At 32.1% G+C, this 19,168-nt stretch overlaps 1 protein-coding gene across 1 annotated transcript; it reads left to right on the top strand.

Annotated features, from left to right (window-relative positions):
* The first annotated feature begins 9,199 nt into the window (after nucleotides 1-9,199).
* On the top strand, nucleotides 9,200-10,358 carry LOC122301465 (transcription factor HEC1). The gene has a single exon (XM_043112843.1). The coding sequence runs from the start codon at nucleotides 9,417-9,419 to the stop codon at nucleotides 10,254-10,256; it is 840 nt and encodes a 279-aa protein (XP_042968777.1). The 5' UTR covers nucleotides 9,200-9,416; the 3' UTR covers nucleotides 10,257-10,358.
* The last annotated feature ends 8,810 nt before the right edge of the window (nucleotides 10,359-19,168 follow it).

Consider the following 19,168-nt stretch of genomic DNA (forward strand, 5'->3'; position numbering starts at 1 on the left):
GATAAATTCTATGTTTATTTACATAGTTTAATTACAAATTTTATTTATTGATGATATTATTTATCTGAGAATGGAAATGGAGCATCCCTGAAGGATTGTCCTAAATCAATAACAGCTTTTGAGTATCTCATAGTTTAAATGATTGATATTTGTACTAAAAGCTCATTATGATTTATGCACCTGAAGTTGCATAATTGAAATTGTGGAAAGAATATATATTTGAATGAACGTCTCGAATGTGCTCCTGAAGTAGCAATATCGAGTATGCTCCTGAAGTAGTAATATGAAATGCAAACGTTCACAATATATTCTAAATTTGTGTCAGGTCTTTCAGTGACTGAGCAAAATAATGAGTTTTTGATAAGAATCATTAGTTACGTCTTACTAGATCTATATCATTCCCTGAAGTGAATGATAATGAATTTATATCATTCTATTCCCTGAAGTGAAAAGAATTATACGTTTCATTCAAAAGAAACTAAGAGATTGAACGTGATAATGAATATCTTTTCGAGCCAGAAGCTCGTATTGGAAAAGCTATAAACTTTCTCTTTGAGATGATATTATACAATTATTGAATCAAATATTATGATGCATCAAAAAGTGATATGATTCAAAATATTTGTATCTTTTCATGGTTATCTTGATCATCCAAAATCAATTACGATAAGTCGAATGATTTTCATATGGACGTCCATGAAAGAACCAGAAGATTCTTTTACTATAAAGCCTTACCACCAGAAGTGGAAAGAAAAATTTGCCAGAAGCAAATAAGATGAAATAATTCGACGTTATCTTGATTATCATATGTGAACCAGAAGTTCAGATGATAATTAAATTTTGGATGCAATAAGATAAAAATGTCTCATATTCTAGCTGCTAAAATCCCAGCGAGGATTGAAGTCCCTGTAAGACAATTAAGAAATTCAGCAGTCTAAAGACATGTCTAAAGGCATGTGAGACGTATAGATACAAAAGATAGAACATCTCAAAAGAGAAAGACACAAATATTTTGGTGCTCCTGAAGAGGCCATACCCACGAAACAAGCAATAAAGTCCATCCAGATTTTCTGTATAAAATTCTCCTATATAAACTCTTGAAGAGTACAAATCTCCTGAAGAGTGCCTCCTGAAGAGGTTTATCATGAAAATGTCTTCCCTTGAAGAGGGACAGGTACCTGAAAATAACGAGATCTCGTTACATTTCATGAATAATGGAGAAATTATGAATAGAAATAAAATCGTTGTCGACAACGTATTTCCATATGAGATGGCAATTGACATTACCAGAAGTAATGTAGCAAGTGAATCAAGAACCGTCGAAGAATACCGACGTAAAATATTGGCCAATATTCGAAAGAAATAATTCCTGCAGAATTGATTCACTAGTAAAATATGATGCATCGGGACTTATAGTCCAAACACCTAAAGAGGTGATGCTTGTTGAATGTCAGTGGGTATTTATGGAAAGAAAATAAAAATGTGATATATAAATCACAAGTCAGTTTTTCAATTCCTGCAGAATTGATATCACTAAGTAAAATGTGATAAATATGGACCTGAAATCCAAACACCTAAAGAGGTGATTTTTTTTTTGTTAAATATCAGTGGATATTTATATACATGATATAAAAGGCCTGAAGCTTTTAATATGAAAATGTGATATAGAAATCACAAGTTAGTTTCTCGAAGAAACAATATTGATATGATTTTAATGGTTGAAATCATATTGAGATTTTTATTAGCTTGAAAGTTACCGAGAGTTTGGATATGCATGATTAACTGCATATTTATATGGATCATTGGATCATGATATATATATGAAAATCCCTGAAGGATAGAAAATGTCTGAAACTTCTAATATGAATACATCTGGAAATATGTATTCTATCAAGTTTCAAAGATCCTTATATGATCTAAAGCAATCCAAACGCAAATGAAAACAAGCTATTATTGCAGTTTATATATATGATTTAAATGTCATTGAGGCTCCAGAAGAGCTCATGAAACTGCACATATTTGAAATATAAATCTGAAACCCTTGCGGTTTCAAGGGGAAGATGGATGATGTTATTAGTCATGAAATACCATCTTTTAAATACAATTAGTATTTCAAGATTCATATTATAGGTTTAATAAGAAGTGTGCATTATTAAAGAAGAAATAAAATGAAGCACACAGAACATCTACCAGAAGATAGAAACACAAATATGAATATTTGTGAAATATTATTTTATTATCTTGAAGCAAGAATTACAGAAATTTAAGGCACTTTGCCTCATTCTTCAAATGCTCTTGTTCTTCAAGAATCTGCATGTCATCCCTATCTAAAGCGGTGGGCAATCGAAAAGAAGATTTAAGCAAAGATTTTAAATTCCTATTCTCTTTCTTTATTGATTCTATCTTCATGTTGGACTCCAGAAGAAGTCGCTGAAGTATAGCAATATTCTCGTGGAGATAGTCAACTCCACAAGTTCTGGATTGCAGTCGCTGAGAAAATGCGACAATAGATGATGAGTATCGGGTACCGAGACTCACAAGCTCATAGATAGCTTCATTATCTGCCCTATGAGTCAGATCATTACATTGCATGATAGCACCTGTGGTAGTAGCAGGTACAGCTGATGAACTAGGTGCAGAGTACCTCATATATTGGCCACGAGAAGATCGCTGAGCCATTGCAGAGTAAAAATGCAGAAAGAGATTGCAGAGTAAAATGCAGTATGATTACAGAAAAGTGAAGAAGATGAGATGCGAATGAAGATGAGCTGAATATCTCTTTTATAGAGAAAATTATCTCTCGTGAAGCAAGAGAAAAGAGACGAAATATAGCTTCATAGCTCTGCGGCGCCTGACAGCACGCCTGACAGCTGAGGCACCTGACAGCACGCCTGATAGCACGTCTGACAGCTGCGGCCCCTGACAACACGCCTGACACCTACAGAAGAGTTGAAAAAGCCTGCGATGCTTGTCTGATCTAAAAAGGCTGGCCACCGTTTTTATGAGGTTAGCGGTTTAATGTTGATGAATTCTCCACTAACTGTATTATTTACAAGAACTCCAGAAGAGTACAACTCCAGAAGAGTAGTGATGAGCAGAAAGATCCAGTTGTGATTAATTTATCCACATGGATCAAGTCTACAGTTAGTTGGATGTACAAATGCGAGTTATTTTTCAGATACACACAAGAAGATCATTGCAATTCATGAGAAGAAAGTTGAAATTGATATCAAGAAGGGGAAGTAACGTCTTGAAGACTTGTGCTGATTGTACTCTTTTTCCTTCGCTAAGGTTTTATCCCACTGGGTTTTCCTTTGCAAGGTTTTAATGAGGCAATCTTAAAGCACTCGGCGATACATATGAATAATGTACTCTTTTTCCTTCGCCATTGGTTTTTTCCCACAGGGTTTTTCCTTGGCAAGGTTTTAACGAGGCATATTCTTTAAATATGGTCATCCAAAGGGGAAGTGTTATAAACTATCTTGAATTGTATGACCACATTTATCTAGTCGTCAAATGCATAGTGCATAGTGCTAGCATAGTGAGCTAGCATAGTCCCCTTTGTACGCCTATATATATCGTTGAATTCTTTAAGAAATATATGTTTTGATAAGAAATCAATAAGTTAACCTCTCTCGCTCTCAATCTCTTGACACTCTCTCTCCTTTTTTTATTAAGTTTTATAACAGTTGTAAATATAATTATGTATTAATATATGTATCAATATAATGTAATTGGTCAAAAAGTAAATTTTATTAAAAACGGTATTAATTTAAATTTAAAGTATGAATAAATCAATATTGGTACACAGATTAGTACGTAACTGTGCTTGTATATAGCAAAACTCATCTTGATCTCATATATAAAGGTTAGTTTGTATAAAACGATGGTAATCTAAAATATTATTTTTTTTAATATTTCTAAATTTTAATTATAATTTAAATTATATTAAAAAATATTTTTTTAAACCCAATAAATTGTTGGCCTAGGCAGGGCGGACATATGACTTTTTGACCCCAGCCTCCCACCTACCGGGGCGGGACGCAGGGTTGAAAAGCCATCCCCCATACCATGCCAGTAACACTTCTGCTTAAAATTGTAAATATAATTTATCTTAATTAATATTTGACACCCTTTAACAAGCATCTTTGCATTGCATTCTACTAATTCCATAGCTCCTAGTTAGTTTTATGCTTATTTTTGGTTATAAGCACGGTACAATTTTACTGAAAAAAAAAGTAAATAGGAAATCATAAGAGTTTTATTTTGGGGGATTATTAAGCAAAAGAAAATTAGAATGAGCCCAATGCAAATGGGCCAACTTGACATGCAGCTGTTGGAACCTGACAGATTAGACAAAGTACTTTCGAACCGAGCTCTTTTCGCAACCTGGGTGATTGGAGTTTGGACCCTTCCGCTCGGGAGGTTGGGCAACCTGTACACATATTCGAGATGGATTTCTGTGCTCGATTTTGAGCTTGGGCAAGTCTGATCTCAGCCCAAAAAGCTTAATTCTTAAAGGGCTCCTTAGGTTGGGCTAAAGTGTTGGGCACAATAGACTTCTTACATACGGAAGACTGGAGAGAATTGACTTCTGATTTACATAGTTTTGTGTTCACCCGAACTGCACAACTCAGGAAAATATTTTTACAAGGAACCTTGCTATCGAGAGGAACATAGCCCGCATGGGTCTGTTCTTTAATTTATCTTTGTAGGCGCAAGACAACAATGCATTATGCAGGGCACTTTTCGTTGTGAAAACAAAAGTAAAAGTAAACAAATAAAATAATTACATGGTTCAGCACCATGCCTATATCCATGAAATTATAGAGAATTTTATCATTTTGAAAAAATGACAAAATATATTTTGGGAGAAAACACATACTATTTCAAACGGTTATACTATTCATTCAGTAAATATTTATAGAGTCATATGACAAAAATTCTAATTTCATAATTTCTGAATTATTCACTCAAGTGACCTATCGTACAAATTATCTGCTTGAGCTTTGGTCAAGCGACTTGTTATGTGTGCAAATATCGAGTGAACTCTCTCTGCCTGACGATTCTCAAGCCACAAACGAGGTAAAAACTTTTCAGCCAAAGCCTATAAGACTCCATGGCTCAAGTCTAATTGAAAATGCACCAAAAAAAGATAATACATATATCCTTATCGGGCCAAGTCATCAAATTAGATTGTCACAAGAATAAACCACAATTCACGAGGCACGAACCCAACACTTTTGTTAAAAATAAAACGAAGTTCAATTCCCCCAGGCTTAGATATATATTTAACTTGCGAAGCATAAAAGGTGAAGAGTTCAGGACATGCTAAAGAAAGGGAGCTAGCATTCGAAGCCCTTATTATATATAAAGCATGGCGGGTGTGACATGATCAGTTTACATGGTTCTGACTTCTGAGCGAAAGGTTTCTGCTGAGAAAATAAGGCGTTTGGAGTCCTTAATTAGTTTTCCTTCCGCTCGGATTCTCTAACGAAATTTGGACAACGCGCGTCTATGTCACATGTGTGTACGTACGTAGTAATGCGTTTTCGTGCCTATGATCAGTGCCATCGCTTTTATTAAAAGACAATGACAACTAGTACTGTCATATATAGAGGCAATATAGATCATGTATAGACCCCAATCATCATGGGCTCCAGATTAGCACAACTTCAAGCTGTTGTGGTCCAGTTTTTGGTTATTCTTATTTGTCTAAGATTCTCCAGCTAGTACTATCCCTTCAGTTCTATGCATTGGGGTTCATGGCACAAAGTCATAAAGGTTTTGGCTCTGCAGGCTATATTATTAGTGCAATCTCTAAAACAAGAAGCCAACCGGATCTAAATTAGCTTTATCGATCCTAGCCATTAGACTTCTGATAGAATAAAGTGAGACAGGAAAGTCTTGAAGTTTACAAAGATGATTATAAAAGAAAGTCTTACAAGCTAACCTAACAGGATTGACATCATGCATCATACATACCTTATCATTATCAGTACTACAAAAAAATTATTTATTTACTATCAAATAGTTATTTCTTATCAAAATAAGTCTATTTTAGTTATATTTAATTATTTTTATCGTAAATAATTCTTCATAAATACTTATTTTTTTTGTAGTGAATAAAAAAGAGTTTTATAATTTAACATAATAGACAACTAAACCACGTCAATTTCTATAATAACTCTTTGTAGTTCTTTTCATAAACTAAACATTTCAATTATTATAAAAATAAAAAAAAAAAAAGTCTTTTTGCGTAGCCTAAATTTGTCGCAAGAAATACGTACAAACCGCATCGCGATTATTTATTAGCAATGCGTTTTGTTTTTTGTTTTTGACGAATTTAGAAGATGTAAAATTATTTTTCTTACAGCAGTATTGCGAGTGTCGTGGTATTATTTGCACATCACTGTAATCAAGCGTAACTTCGGATAAAGCCATGGCTAGCTATATGTCTAATGGTTTTATTTGCTACCATACATATATCATGTGGTTTCTAGTGTTCCAACTATATATCCATCGATTAATCGATTTTGTATCCCTAATTTTGTGGTCAATTTCTCGTGTTCCTCTTTTATTCAAACAGTATTAAAAGAGAGAAAATGGGTACTGCATGAACATGTAACAATTTTGGCTATCTAGCTATCGACCGACGCTAGCTGCCACGATAATTAATTTCTTGAGCTATATATATATATATATATATTTTAGTTTTAATTGGCGAAAGACTGCACCGCCAACCATTAAAGTTGCAGAGTTGACTCTACACTTTCGTTGAAATTAAGAGCGCCTAGCTAGGATTGATCAATAATTATGATCTTCCATTTTAATAGAGTTAAAGTTTAGAGACTTTGGTACATGAGTATTGTCGAACAGTACATTAATTTCAAAGCTATATATATATAATTAATGAATCTTTCTTTATATTTGCATAATGTAAAATTTTTATTGCTTTAGCTCTGATGGATGATATATGTATCATGCAAATCAAAGCATGCAACGCTGTCTGAAATGGAAGTAATATTGGTTAAACGAAAGCCGATCGAAAGGCATATATATGCAGACAATCTGAAGGTTGGATTCTCTTTTTGCTGCGGTTTTGTTTGTGCAGCACTAGATCGATCAGAGGTAAAAGAAAAGAAAACCAACCAATTGGGTTGAAGATTGAAGAATATCATGATGTCTATATATATATATATATATATATAAATAAGAGAGTCGATAGAGATAACTGGGACCACCCTCTGAGCTGCATGCAGCTTTGCATTTATCTCTTGCTTGTGCTTCTGGCCGATCGATCATTAATTATAGGATTCTATAAAATTTTAAAGCTTTTCTTTCATTTTCATATGGGGGTCCCTGAGTAGAAGGGTGAAAATTATCATGGTCATCTTGATCAGTGTATATATATGTATTCTATTTAACTGCTGGAAAATTGCTGAAACTTCTGTGCTGATCAGTCCTTCATGCATGTGTACTTGTCGAGGTTGGCTATTATGGCATTGATTTTTCTTTTTGGTTTCCTAGGAGCTGTTATAGCAGAGTTGTTGCAGTATACTTGCCTTCATATATGCTGAGAAAAGATCGATCTGACTTCCCATACTTGTTCTTGAAGTACAATTGGGGGAATGCATTGCTCCTTTTTATATAAGTTGTAACAAGAATATAATTTATTTATAAATTAAATAATAAAATCTACATCTTTTCATCGGTTTAAATTTTTTAGAAAAATAATGATTTTACATAATATCAAATAAAAGGTTTAAAATTTGAACCTTTTAATTAAAATATTCCACATGTTGGGCTCACTTATTGAAGGGGAGTCTGACTCAAATGTGAGATGGAGTATTAAGATATAAATTAAGATTAATGTTAGATACAATTATGAGTTGTGCTAGCTTGCACACTTATTTTGAAAATTAAAGAGTAGAATTTATCATTAAAAAATTAATTTTTTTATGAAAAATTTATATTTATTCTTTTTTGTAAAAGAAGTATAGGGTACTTACACATTATATAACTACAAATATAATTTTTCAATAATAAAATTTAACTCATACCATCAGTTTAAATTTTTAAATTTTTAGACAAGTAATAATTTCAAGTACGTTTAAAAATTAATTACATGTTCACCAGTCCTTAATTTGTTTGCTTTTAAAAAAAAAAAAAAAAGGAAGAAGAAGAAGAAGAAGAAGAGAGGAGGAAGAAGAAGAAGAAGAAGAAGAAATCATTCTCTCTTGATATGTTTTCAATTTTCATGAAGATTGATTATGAGAAGCTGGCTCGTACCGATATTGTAAACTTTCATTACCATCAATTACTGGGTAAGAAAATTGCAGTACTACTGCAAAATGGTTCGTGTAGCTGGGGTCAAAACTGATCAAAAGACATTTTGTAGAGGCTAGGGGGCCGGTCAGCATCACCTCCAGCTCCTAATCCACATCGAGAAACGTGCCAATGGAGCAAAGGGATAATCAAACGTTGTAGTCATGAGTTCATCATCGGGATCTAACCAAAGCTGGAATATTACTTGATGTATGTTTGGTCCCCAATCTCCACTACTTCACAATCCCATAAAGCCACTAACCCGCCGGAATATCTCACCGCCGGGAGCACCAGCTTTGGTGTAGGTGGATCTGACAAATGTCATGTGATTGTGGGGTTGCATGCATGGTCTTTTTATGATCAGAAAGTAAAATTTCAACGCAAAATCAAATATAAAGTTTCGGTCAAAAGAATCATATATACCGCGTAGCTTTCATGACAAGTACTGGTTCATGCACCTCTTTAATTCATCAAATCCTCAGTGATCTGTACCATCTAATTCGCTCTTAACTTAAATTTTTGGAATAAATAACGATTTCACTTAGTATTTAGAGCCATTTATTATCTAGGTTTTAAATTTGAATTTTGACCCTAAATTTTATTCTATTTAATTAAACATTTTACATGTTAAGACTAGACAATAGAGTCTACTTAAACTTTTGAGATAAAAGTGATATCACAATATATATATATATATATATATGACTTTTAGAATTGAGATAATAGTGCTTAATTAGAGGCAACGCCACAACGATGGGCGGTCCTTTGTCAGTGATCATAAATACATTCTTAAATGAATTCGAGATTTTTCCATGTTTCCATTAGTAAAATATTGGTCACAAGTTGCTATATAAAGCCCTCCCACTTACAGCGAGCGGCCTCCTAGATTGGTGGTCGGTTTCGGATCGAGATAATCCCACACTTTCTATATATTACTATTTTATTCGTTCCCTTCTCCTTATCTCTGTATATAACAGATAAAACCCTAACTCTCTGGCAGTCCATTCTCTTAGTGCTCCCCCATACCTCTGTAGCTCTCTCTCTCTCTCTGTTCGGTGCACAAAAGGGCGTGTGAGAAATTATTAACCATGGATGTTGACATGCTAAGATCATCGGCAGGGGATCACATGGACATGATGACAATGATGATGCAAATGGAAAAGCTTCCCGAGTTCTGCGACCCTTTCCATGACACTCCCACATACCCAGCTGAAATCGAATTCTCCGATGGAAGCACCAGCAGCGTTGACACCACGCCACCCATTTTCCACATCTCCCCAAATAATATGGCTCCACCCACATTGGAAAACCCACCTGCATCCTTACCATTCATGGGAAACCCAACCATCCTAGAGCCCCTGAGACCATCTATTCAAACCCATGTAGTGTCAGATCAGAGACTCAGGAACAATATTGCTTGTTCCGGTATTGCATTATCGCTTCCGAATAATTCATATCATGATCAGAAGAAGAATTCGTCAATGGCAACAATGAGAGAGATGATTTTCCGGATAGCAGCGATGCAACCTATTCACATAGACCCAGAGTCGATAAAGCCGCCCAAGCGCAGGAACGTGAAGATCTCCAAGGATCCACAGAGCGTGGCAGCGAGGCACAGAAGGGAAAGGATAAGCGAGAGAATAAGGATTCTGCAAAGACTGGTTCCAGGAGGAACAAAGATGGACACGGCTTCGATGTTGGATGAAGCCATACATTACGTGAAGTTCTTGAAGAAACAAGTGCAAACGTTGGAACAAGCTGCCGGGACAAAAAGGACAGTACTGGGTGTTGGTTTCCCAGTTGGAATGACGAATGCCAATGTTGTGAGTTACTCTAGTTTGGCGAAAGCCTGCTCAAATGGTGCTGGGGTACTCTATCCAAACGCCCAGCAGCTCGGTCATGAGAGGGACTTGGTGGGATTCATGTAAAGAAAATACTGTCGGTTTCTTCCAAATTATATTCTTACCTATTACTGTACCAAAGAGCATTAATATATTCTCTAATGAATATTGCATGGTTATTGTTGATCATCGTTAATTAATTTCAGCTTTAAGTTCTTGATGAGGAGTACTAGTACTACGTGATCAGTTAAATCATCCTCACGATATGCATGGCGCATGGAACTTAACATGCTCGGGTTATAAGATTTATAAAATAATGAAAAATGATATTTACAGTTTTGAAGTATGCGAATACCAGATACTTCATTTAAAAAATAGATAAATTAAAAACTTACACGAAAATTTATTTTTTGAATAATAAACCTTATTTTTTTCAAAAAATGTATGCAAGAATTACACATTTATCCATAATTATATTTAGCATTACTTAATTATTATAAAAGCCAAAAAGGATCATTAATGGGACCTTTACATAAGAAAAAAAACTAACAACAACCATGCATGATTCACTTATTTTTCCTTTTTATTCCTATATATATTTCTTTTTTGGTTTTCGATTGCTTAATTTATTTATGTTTCCCATCTCATGATTTTGATACTGGCTGGGATGGGAGATCAAGTAGGTTGGCTCCCGATCGATGCAGGGTCGGATAACACAAGGGTTCATGTCTCAAGGGATCATGCATGCCTAGTTGATCATTTCATTACCAACAGCTAGCCATTTTTCTTATCCTCCAAAACAATCAAAATTATATAAGAAGAATAAAATATAAAAATTATGGTCAAACCGCATCTAGCACAAATAAAAGACTATTTATGACATACATTTAGGTTCGGTTTGGCTTTTCAAATTTCTCATCTCAAATTCAAAATTCTTATCTTATCATTATAACTTTTCCAAATTTTCATATAAAATATAATAAATAATTCAATTTTTTCTTAACTTTTTTAAATCTCAAAATAATAATAATATTAAAATATAATATTTTAATATTTTATCTTAAAATTCAAAATGTTCATCTTACAACCAAACCGAACCTTAATCTCACTTCTTAGGATTGGTTTGATTACACAAAATCAAACCATTTTATCTCATCTTATATAATTATTATAATTTTTTTAAATTTTCACACAAAATATAATAAACAATTCAAAATTTTCAAATCTTAAAACAAAATTAATATTAAAAAATTATATTATAATAATATAATTTTATTCAACTTTCAACAAAACATCTCATTTCACCTTTTGTAAACTGTGTAACCAAACAAACCCGTCTCAAGTACATATATACCCAAAGAAGCTTTGATTATTAGGTGCTAGACCTCCTAGATCTCCTGTACATATGAAAAGGCTAATACTCTTATCCTAATCTTATGATCTTATAATTAGATGATCATTATACAACATTATTTACCATATCTTAAATTTATCAAACTACAAATTAGGATTAATTGATCTAATCGTTGGTGAATATTATTGATGTTGCATAAACACATTTCGTGAGATGAAAATAGAATGAGGATGTAATACACACTACAACAAAAATGATTTTTTGGGACGAAATTACTTTGGGACGAATTGGAAATCGTCCCAAAAAGTGAGATTTTGGAACGAAATTTGAATTTCATTCTAAAATAATGATGGAATGTCAGACCGTTCGAATGCTATTCTTAGAGACGAAATTTTTTGTTCCAAATAAGTTAACCGTTCGACCGTTAATGATTAATCATTCGAACGTTTAATTGTTACCGTTTGAACGTAATATTGGCGCGATAGGCAAAATTATTTTGGAGGGAAATTGACAAACCGTTTGAACGGTAAATTATAAAAGTTCGAATGATGCATATTCATCATTCAAACGTTATTTGAAGCGTTCGAATAGTAAGTTAATACCGTTCGAACGTATTAACTGAAAATTGACTAAAATAACCGTTCAAACGTATAAGAAAACGCTCGAATGGCCATTTTCACGTTCGAACGTTCATTAAATAACCGTTCGAACGTCAATGTTCTACATTTACACGACAGAACCTCACAATCTCGCACTCATTCCAGTCGACTTCTAGTCGCTCCCACGCTCATTTTCTTCAAACCAACACCATTATTCTTCAATCCAGCCCTTAAATATTACTAACTTCTATCAATCTCTTATATTTTCAGATTAAGAGGTTGTTTTTATCGTTTGGTGAAGAGTATTTAAGTTTTGAGCATTGGGTACGGGTGGATTTTCCGGTTTATCTCTCCAAATCAGGTATTCTCCTTAAATATATTCTCATTTTATATTTTATATAAGTGTTTTCGTTTGCTATAATGAGTTCGTCATATAGTTTGCTGTCTTTTGATGTAATTTAGACTGTAAATGTTGAGATTTTCGGAGGTTGAAGACGACTGTAATCTGGAATTAATTCGTTCGAACGGTATTCGTGTGCCATTCGAACGTATGTCCTTAGATCGAACGGTGACTAGCATCGTTTGAACGTTATGTTGCTCAGTGTTAAAATAATTAATACTTTAAATGCAGGAATTGAATTAAAAATTAATTATTTATAATCTACATTTAATAATACTTAAATACTTAAAAGATTAAAGTAATCAAATGAGAATGAATTAAATTAGAAATCATCTAAGATTTAATAATACTTAAATATTTAATAGTTGAATTATTCAACTATAGGTTAATACAAATAGTTTTGTTTTAATAACACAAAAATACTTAATCTTTGAATTAATAAAATAAATTTTAAATAAAATAAAAATAATCTAGATTTAATAATACTTAAATACTTAAAAGTTAAAAGTAATCAAATGAATTTGAATTAAAATATAAATTCTAATTATAATTAATAAAATGAATGTTAATTACAATACAAATAGTTATAATTATTAACTAGAATGTTAATTACAATACAAATAGTTATAATTATTAACTAAAATGTTAATTAAAATACAAATAGTTATAATTAATAAAATATTTTGAAAGATATAAAATAACTATCTAATTATTTAATAATATAAATACTTAATTAACATATCTTGCATTGTTTATTTGATACATGTTATATTGAAGAATTGGTTACAAAACAACAAGAGTTAGAGGCTCAATTGGCGAGACAAGGAGACATGGAGATGCGCCTCAAACAACATGAAGAAGAACAAGCAGAGTTCAGGAGAGACATGCAACTCCAAATGCAACAGTACAGGCCTCCAACCAACTGATGGTTTTTTACGTCTAGCTTATGACATTATCTAATTATGTATGAACAATGCTAGTATCATGGTTATTTATTTCTTCACACTTATTATAAAACTTTTGTGAGTAATTAAACAGTTTCTAATTTATGTTTTTCAAATATTATGGATGTCTATTTAGTTTTTTTATAATTATTGGTTTTAATAAAAATAATATCCGTTCGAACGATCGTGTCATGTTCGAACATTAATGGGTAGGTTGTTCAAACGATAATGTACCGTTAAAACATTAATGACCAAACCGTTCGAACGATACCAGATGCTCAAAAAACGTTCAAACGCAGGTCATTACCATAACATTCGAACATTGATCAGCACCGTTTAATCTCTTATACAGTTCAATTTGTTCTTTTAACGTTCGAACGTAATTCTATTGATCGTTTGAACGTATCTTGATAACCGTTCAAAAGATACATTAACGTTCGAACAGTAACTGAGAAGCATTCGAACGCCATTCTGGAACGAATTTTAACCGTGACAAAAAAGGTCATCGTTCGAACGGTCAATTTCAAAATCGTTTCAAAAGATATATTTTGGGACGAAATTGTGATTTTCGTCCCAATATATCTTCTGGGACAGTGATGTTGGGACGACCTTGTGACGAAATTTTTTCGTCCCAAAAAATCTTTCGGAACGAAATCTATATATTTTGAGACGAAAATTTTTATCCCAAAAAATATTTTTTGTTGTAGTGACACTTGCACATATAATATAACTTTTTCATGAATCTTTTTCATATAAACAAATATATATATATATATATATATATTGCTCTCTCAAGTCACGCGGCAAGTTCATTAATTGTCTACTTCTAATTTACTGGCACCTATCCGCATGGACCACGTGATCTATTCCTCTTCTTTTATGACTATTTGGATGAAATATATTAACCCAACTAATTTTGTTCACACCTCGATTGTTGACTTAATTAGTCGTCCGATCTCCTTTGAATTGATCATATGTGCTCTCTCTCTCTCTCTCTCTCTCTCTCTCTCTCTCTCTCTCTCTCTCTCTCTCTCTCTCTCTCTCTCTCTCTCTCTCTCTCTCTCTCTCTCTCTCTCTCGGTATATGAAGGAGAAGATAGAATCATAGAACATCATGTCCATGAAGCTTCACAACATAATGATACCCTCTCTTTTTGTTTTCCCTTGGCTGAGAAAAAAGTGAAATAAAATGAAGTTAGCTGGGGGTAAGAGCAATCGACTATAATATGAAGTGTAGTAAATAAAGATAATGTCGTATATATAGGAGCTAAAAAATTGATTGTATATATATATATTTAATCAGATTCATTTGTATGTGTAGTTTACCTAAGATTAAAGACAAATATAAATAGTTGGGTAGCTGGTTGGTTTGATTAGATTTTGGCAGAAGTGCCCAATTTAAGGGGGCAGGTTGATCAGGAATTAGCTGTTATAGCTGGCAGAGATCATCTTGAACCAAAAGATAATATGTGATACGATCTGTGAATCCAATACGAACTCGATGCGAAATTAGTGGGTGATTAGGTATATATAATATATTGGATTAATCATGTTAGACCATCTATCTTTCACAATCATTTCCAATTATCTTTTTATTGCATTTTTCTTACTAATTTGTATTAAAATATTTTATTCTATTTTTTTTTTTCTCTCTCTCTCGTTTATTTACTGAATAAGTGTTTATATACATCTTTTTTTTTTTTAGTTAGGATTTAAAGGCATGGAAATTCGAAGGCATGTCTCATGAAAGAGTGGACAAATGCCACCACTAAAAGACCATCAACAAGTATTTTATTTATTTACTTTTTTTTTTTTTAAGAGAACCGTCAACAAGTCTATAAAAAGACATTTATTTTATTTTTTGTTTCAATTCCAATGGGCCCTAATAGCAGCCCTTGGACCATGCAAGGTTCTGAAATTCGTATATGCAAAATGAGAGGAGCAGCCCAACCTATATATACCCAACCCACATTAGGATGGGCTCCATAGTTTCTCACCTTCTCGACCCAAACTCAAACTGAATAGACCAGATGGAGCTTCGGTCCATAGTGGAATGTGCCGTAAGATTTTCGGCCCACATTTGGCCCATAATTACAAAACAATACAAAGACAGAGAAGCTGCAGTAACATGTCTGTACGAGTACGACCAACTAACAATTTTTTTTTTTTTTTTAAATCTCTGAGGTGTCGGTAAGAATTTGAGGATCTAATGTGGTACGTTCATATCTAATAACAATAATCGGAGATATAACAGTTTTTTTAAGACATACTTTCGACAAAACTATAGTCTATAAAGACGCATAAATTTTTGCATCTTAAAAAATTAAGAGAGTTGCTATATCTATGAAGAGATTTTATGAGAATAAATTTATAAATTAATATTACTCCATATGATACATTAGTGTTACATTATGTGCTGAAAATAACTATGATGGATACATATCCTTATCACAACAACGGGCTCTATCCCTTATCACTTAGCTATTGGATGTACTTAACTGTTGTGTTTTAATCTTATCATGTTGTTAGTTCTGTAACTTACTCTGTATATGTTGTAGTCTATTTAATACCATACAAATTTTGGCATCTTGCCAAACCATTATTTTCTGCTCTTTATTTTAATTAAACATATTTTGTAATAAAAGTAGTTTTACATTTTAACATATTGTATTAAATCATATTAATTTATAATTTTACTTTTATGAGATTTTTTGTAACTTAAATATTCATGCGCCTCCATATTTCAGGGAGTTCTGTCGTCGGATCTTTCAGATTAGGCCGTTTTTCACTCTCTAAATGTGGCGGCACGCACTCCCACCTCCAGTTTTCGCCCTTTACCGGCGATTCGACACAATGATTGGTTGCTACCTTATGTTCCAGCTTTTCCTAATCTAGAATCGATTGAAAGTAGATGTAATAGTTCATTCCAGCTAGTCTAGACCAACACATTGTAGCACACTCCTCTGTACTGCGGCTTTCAGCTACAATTGTATAGTCTGTTTATCAGACTACGTTAAAACTATCACTAAGAGGTCTTTCTATTGTGGGAATTGGGTGGGAGCTATTTGTTTGGTTCTGATCACCCTCTTTGTAATTTATTATTATTTTTTTTTGTGTTATAATATGTGATGGCTTTGGAAATATTATAAGGGACTGTCATCCCATCAAATTTGTATTTTGTATCTGATAATTTATCTATAAATATTCTACTTTTCGAGAGAGGGGAAAAAAAAAAAAACTGAAATCATTAGCATATTTACTCCGCCCATGGGAATATTTCTCAAATTTACCAATTTTTTTTTTTTTTTTATTGGTAGAGAAATCGGTCATTATCATATTTCATTGTTTTTGTTTTTTTCTTTTCTTGTCCAATATCCAGTTGGATTATCATCTTTATGTTTAGTCAGAACCCCACCACTTTGACGATGATATTTTGTTCTTTATATTATTTATTCTTCTTCCACAGATGGCAATGACTATTCCTCATAATAGTGGAAAGCTGAAGTATTTTTCAAATTATTACACAATATCTTTTAACAAAATAGTTTAAACTTTTATCTTGAATTTTATCATATTTAATATATAAATTGATCTAATTCATTTAAACTAATTTTATAAATTAATTATAGTAATATATTTTAATAAAAATTATGATATTAAATTAAAAATAATAAAATTTAATATATATAGAAACCATTTGATATATTTCAAGTAATTTTCAGACCCATGTTTTTCACGGGAATTATTAGTGGGTCAATATTGGAGGACAGGTTAGCCAACAATGATGAAAGAAAACATTCAAACATATAATTAATTATGACTTCGGGACACGACGTACGTCACGTACATGTTTGGTCCATAATTATGCCTCGTGTCTGCGATCTTTCAATTATTTAATTGCACCCTTTTGACTTAAAAAGATTATTATTATTTTTTAAAATATCTCAACATTATCTTAAATATATGGACCATATGATTAACGCTGATCATATATAATTAGTCTATAATATTTTCCCCTTTAATTAATTTCTTACAGAAAATAATAACGACGAATGACTTTGATGTCATGAGACATTGATGCATGAAAGCAAAACAACATTTTATAAGCTATACATTATATTAATATAGGTAGGACCTATCACGTGGTGGGCACGAAAAGTTAATTGGAGAATTAACTAATTAAGAACTTTCCACTAATTTGAGGATTTTTAGCTAGCGCATATTTCGGGCTATTTAAAAAAAAGAAGCAAAGTAATGTTATATACTATATCACCATTTTACTGTTATTTCACTATATAATTTGTAGTATATTTATTATTATTGGATAATATTTATCTCGTGTATTATATATATAAGATGTGATATATTTATCACTATTTATCAATTAATAATAATAAATATAATATGATGGGATGAAATTAAAATGATAATATAGTATATAAATTTTAAAAAAAAAAACTAAGATATTTAAATTGGGACGCGGGTATTATTAATAGGAGGGCAAAAGTAGATGATCACTGATTCACTATATTAATTGTATGAATGGCATAAACGACAATTGAGTCCCAAATAGAACAAAGAAAAAATTATAAAAGAGAAATGCTACACATCATCATATACCATATACTTTATATATTAAAATATTATTTTTTTTATTTTTTATTTTATTTTATTTTTATTAAACTAATTGAATTATTTAATTTATCATCCACGCACTACATATTTATTATAAAAAAAAATGAAAAAAAATTAAAATAAATGTGGTGTGTGAAGTGTGAGGATGACAAGAATAATTTTTCATCTATTTAAATATTGGAATTCATATTATTTTTGCACTTTAATTTTAAGAGTTTTGCTATATACAAGCACAATCGCATACTAATCTGTGTACCAATACTGACTTATTCATACTTAAAATTTAAATTAACATTGTTTTTAATAAAATTTATTTTTTGACCAATCACATCATATTAATGTATAAATTAATGAATAATTATATTTATAATTATATTTTTCCTAATTTTAAAGCCCTGTGATTAGGTCAAGTACTACTGAATATCGTACGTACGTACGCGTTCAGCAGAAATACGTATATATTGATCACATGGGAAATACTTAGGCCACGGTTGGTAGCTCCGCTGGCCTCTTTTATTTATTTTTTATTTTTTACTTAATAATTATTAAGTATTTTTTAATAATATTATAATTTTTTTTAAAAATATTTAAATATATTAAATATATATAAAATTAAAAATAAAAACACATATTATAATTAACAGTAGCCCTACCAACGGTAGCTGTAGTGCTGCCCCACGATGACATAGAAATGGATGATGTTGACCCTCAAAAGATCGATGGAAAGGGCTTCAACAATAATTACGATGATCCTCGCATGTTTACTCCGCTCACTTTCCTCGGGAAACAAAAGATCAAGCGTTTTCCACGTTTGGCCTAGATCGATCTGGAATATATATATATATATATATAATATGTTATACAATATAAGTGAATTTATGACGTCGTGATAATTTTTGGTAGGGTCCAATGCCTCAATGATCAAAAAATATGCTATGAACATTATTAATTAATGCAGAGGTGAGATTCGGCCCATCTAAATCGGATAAACCGACCGAACCAGACTTAATCGTTCGATCTAATTGATCCAATTTTAAAAGGTTTAAATTCATTTGGTCCAATACGAGG

Source organism: Carya illinoinensis, chromosome 1 (genome assembly GCF_018687715.1).
Source record: "Carya illinoinensis cultivar Pawnee chromosome 1, C.illinoinensisPawnee_v1, whole genome shotgun sequence".
Taxonomy (NCBI): Eukaryota; Viridiplantae; Streptophyta; class Magnoliopsida; order Fagales; family Juglandaceae; genus Carya; species Carya illinoinensis.

Excerpts from the sequence above, each read along its gene's own strand:
- LOC122301465 (XM_043112843.1), top strand. The coding sequence starts at position 9,417 with ATGGATGTTGACATGCTAAGATCATCGGCAGGGGATCACATGGACATG.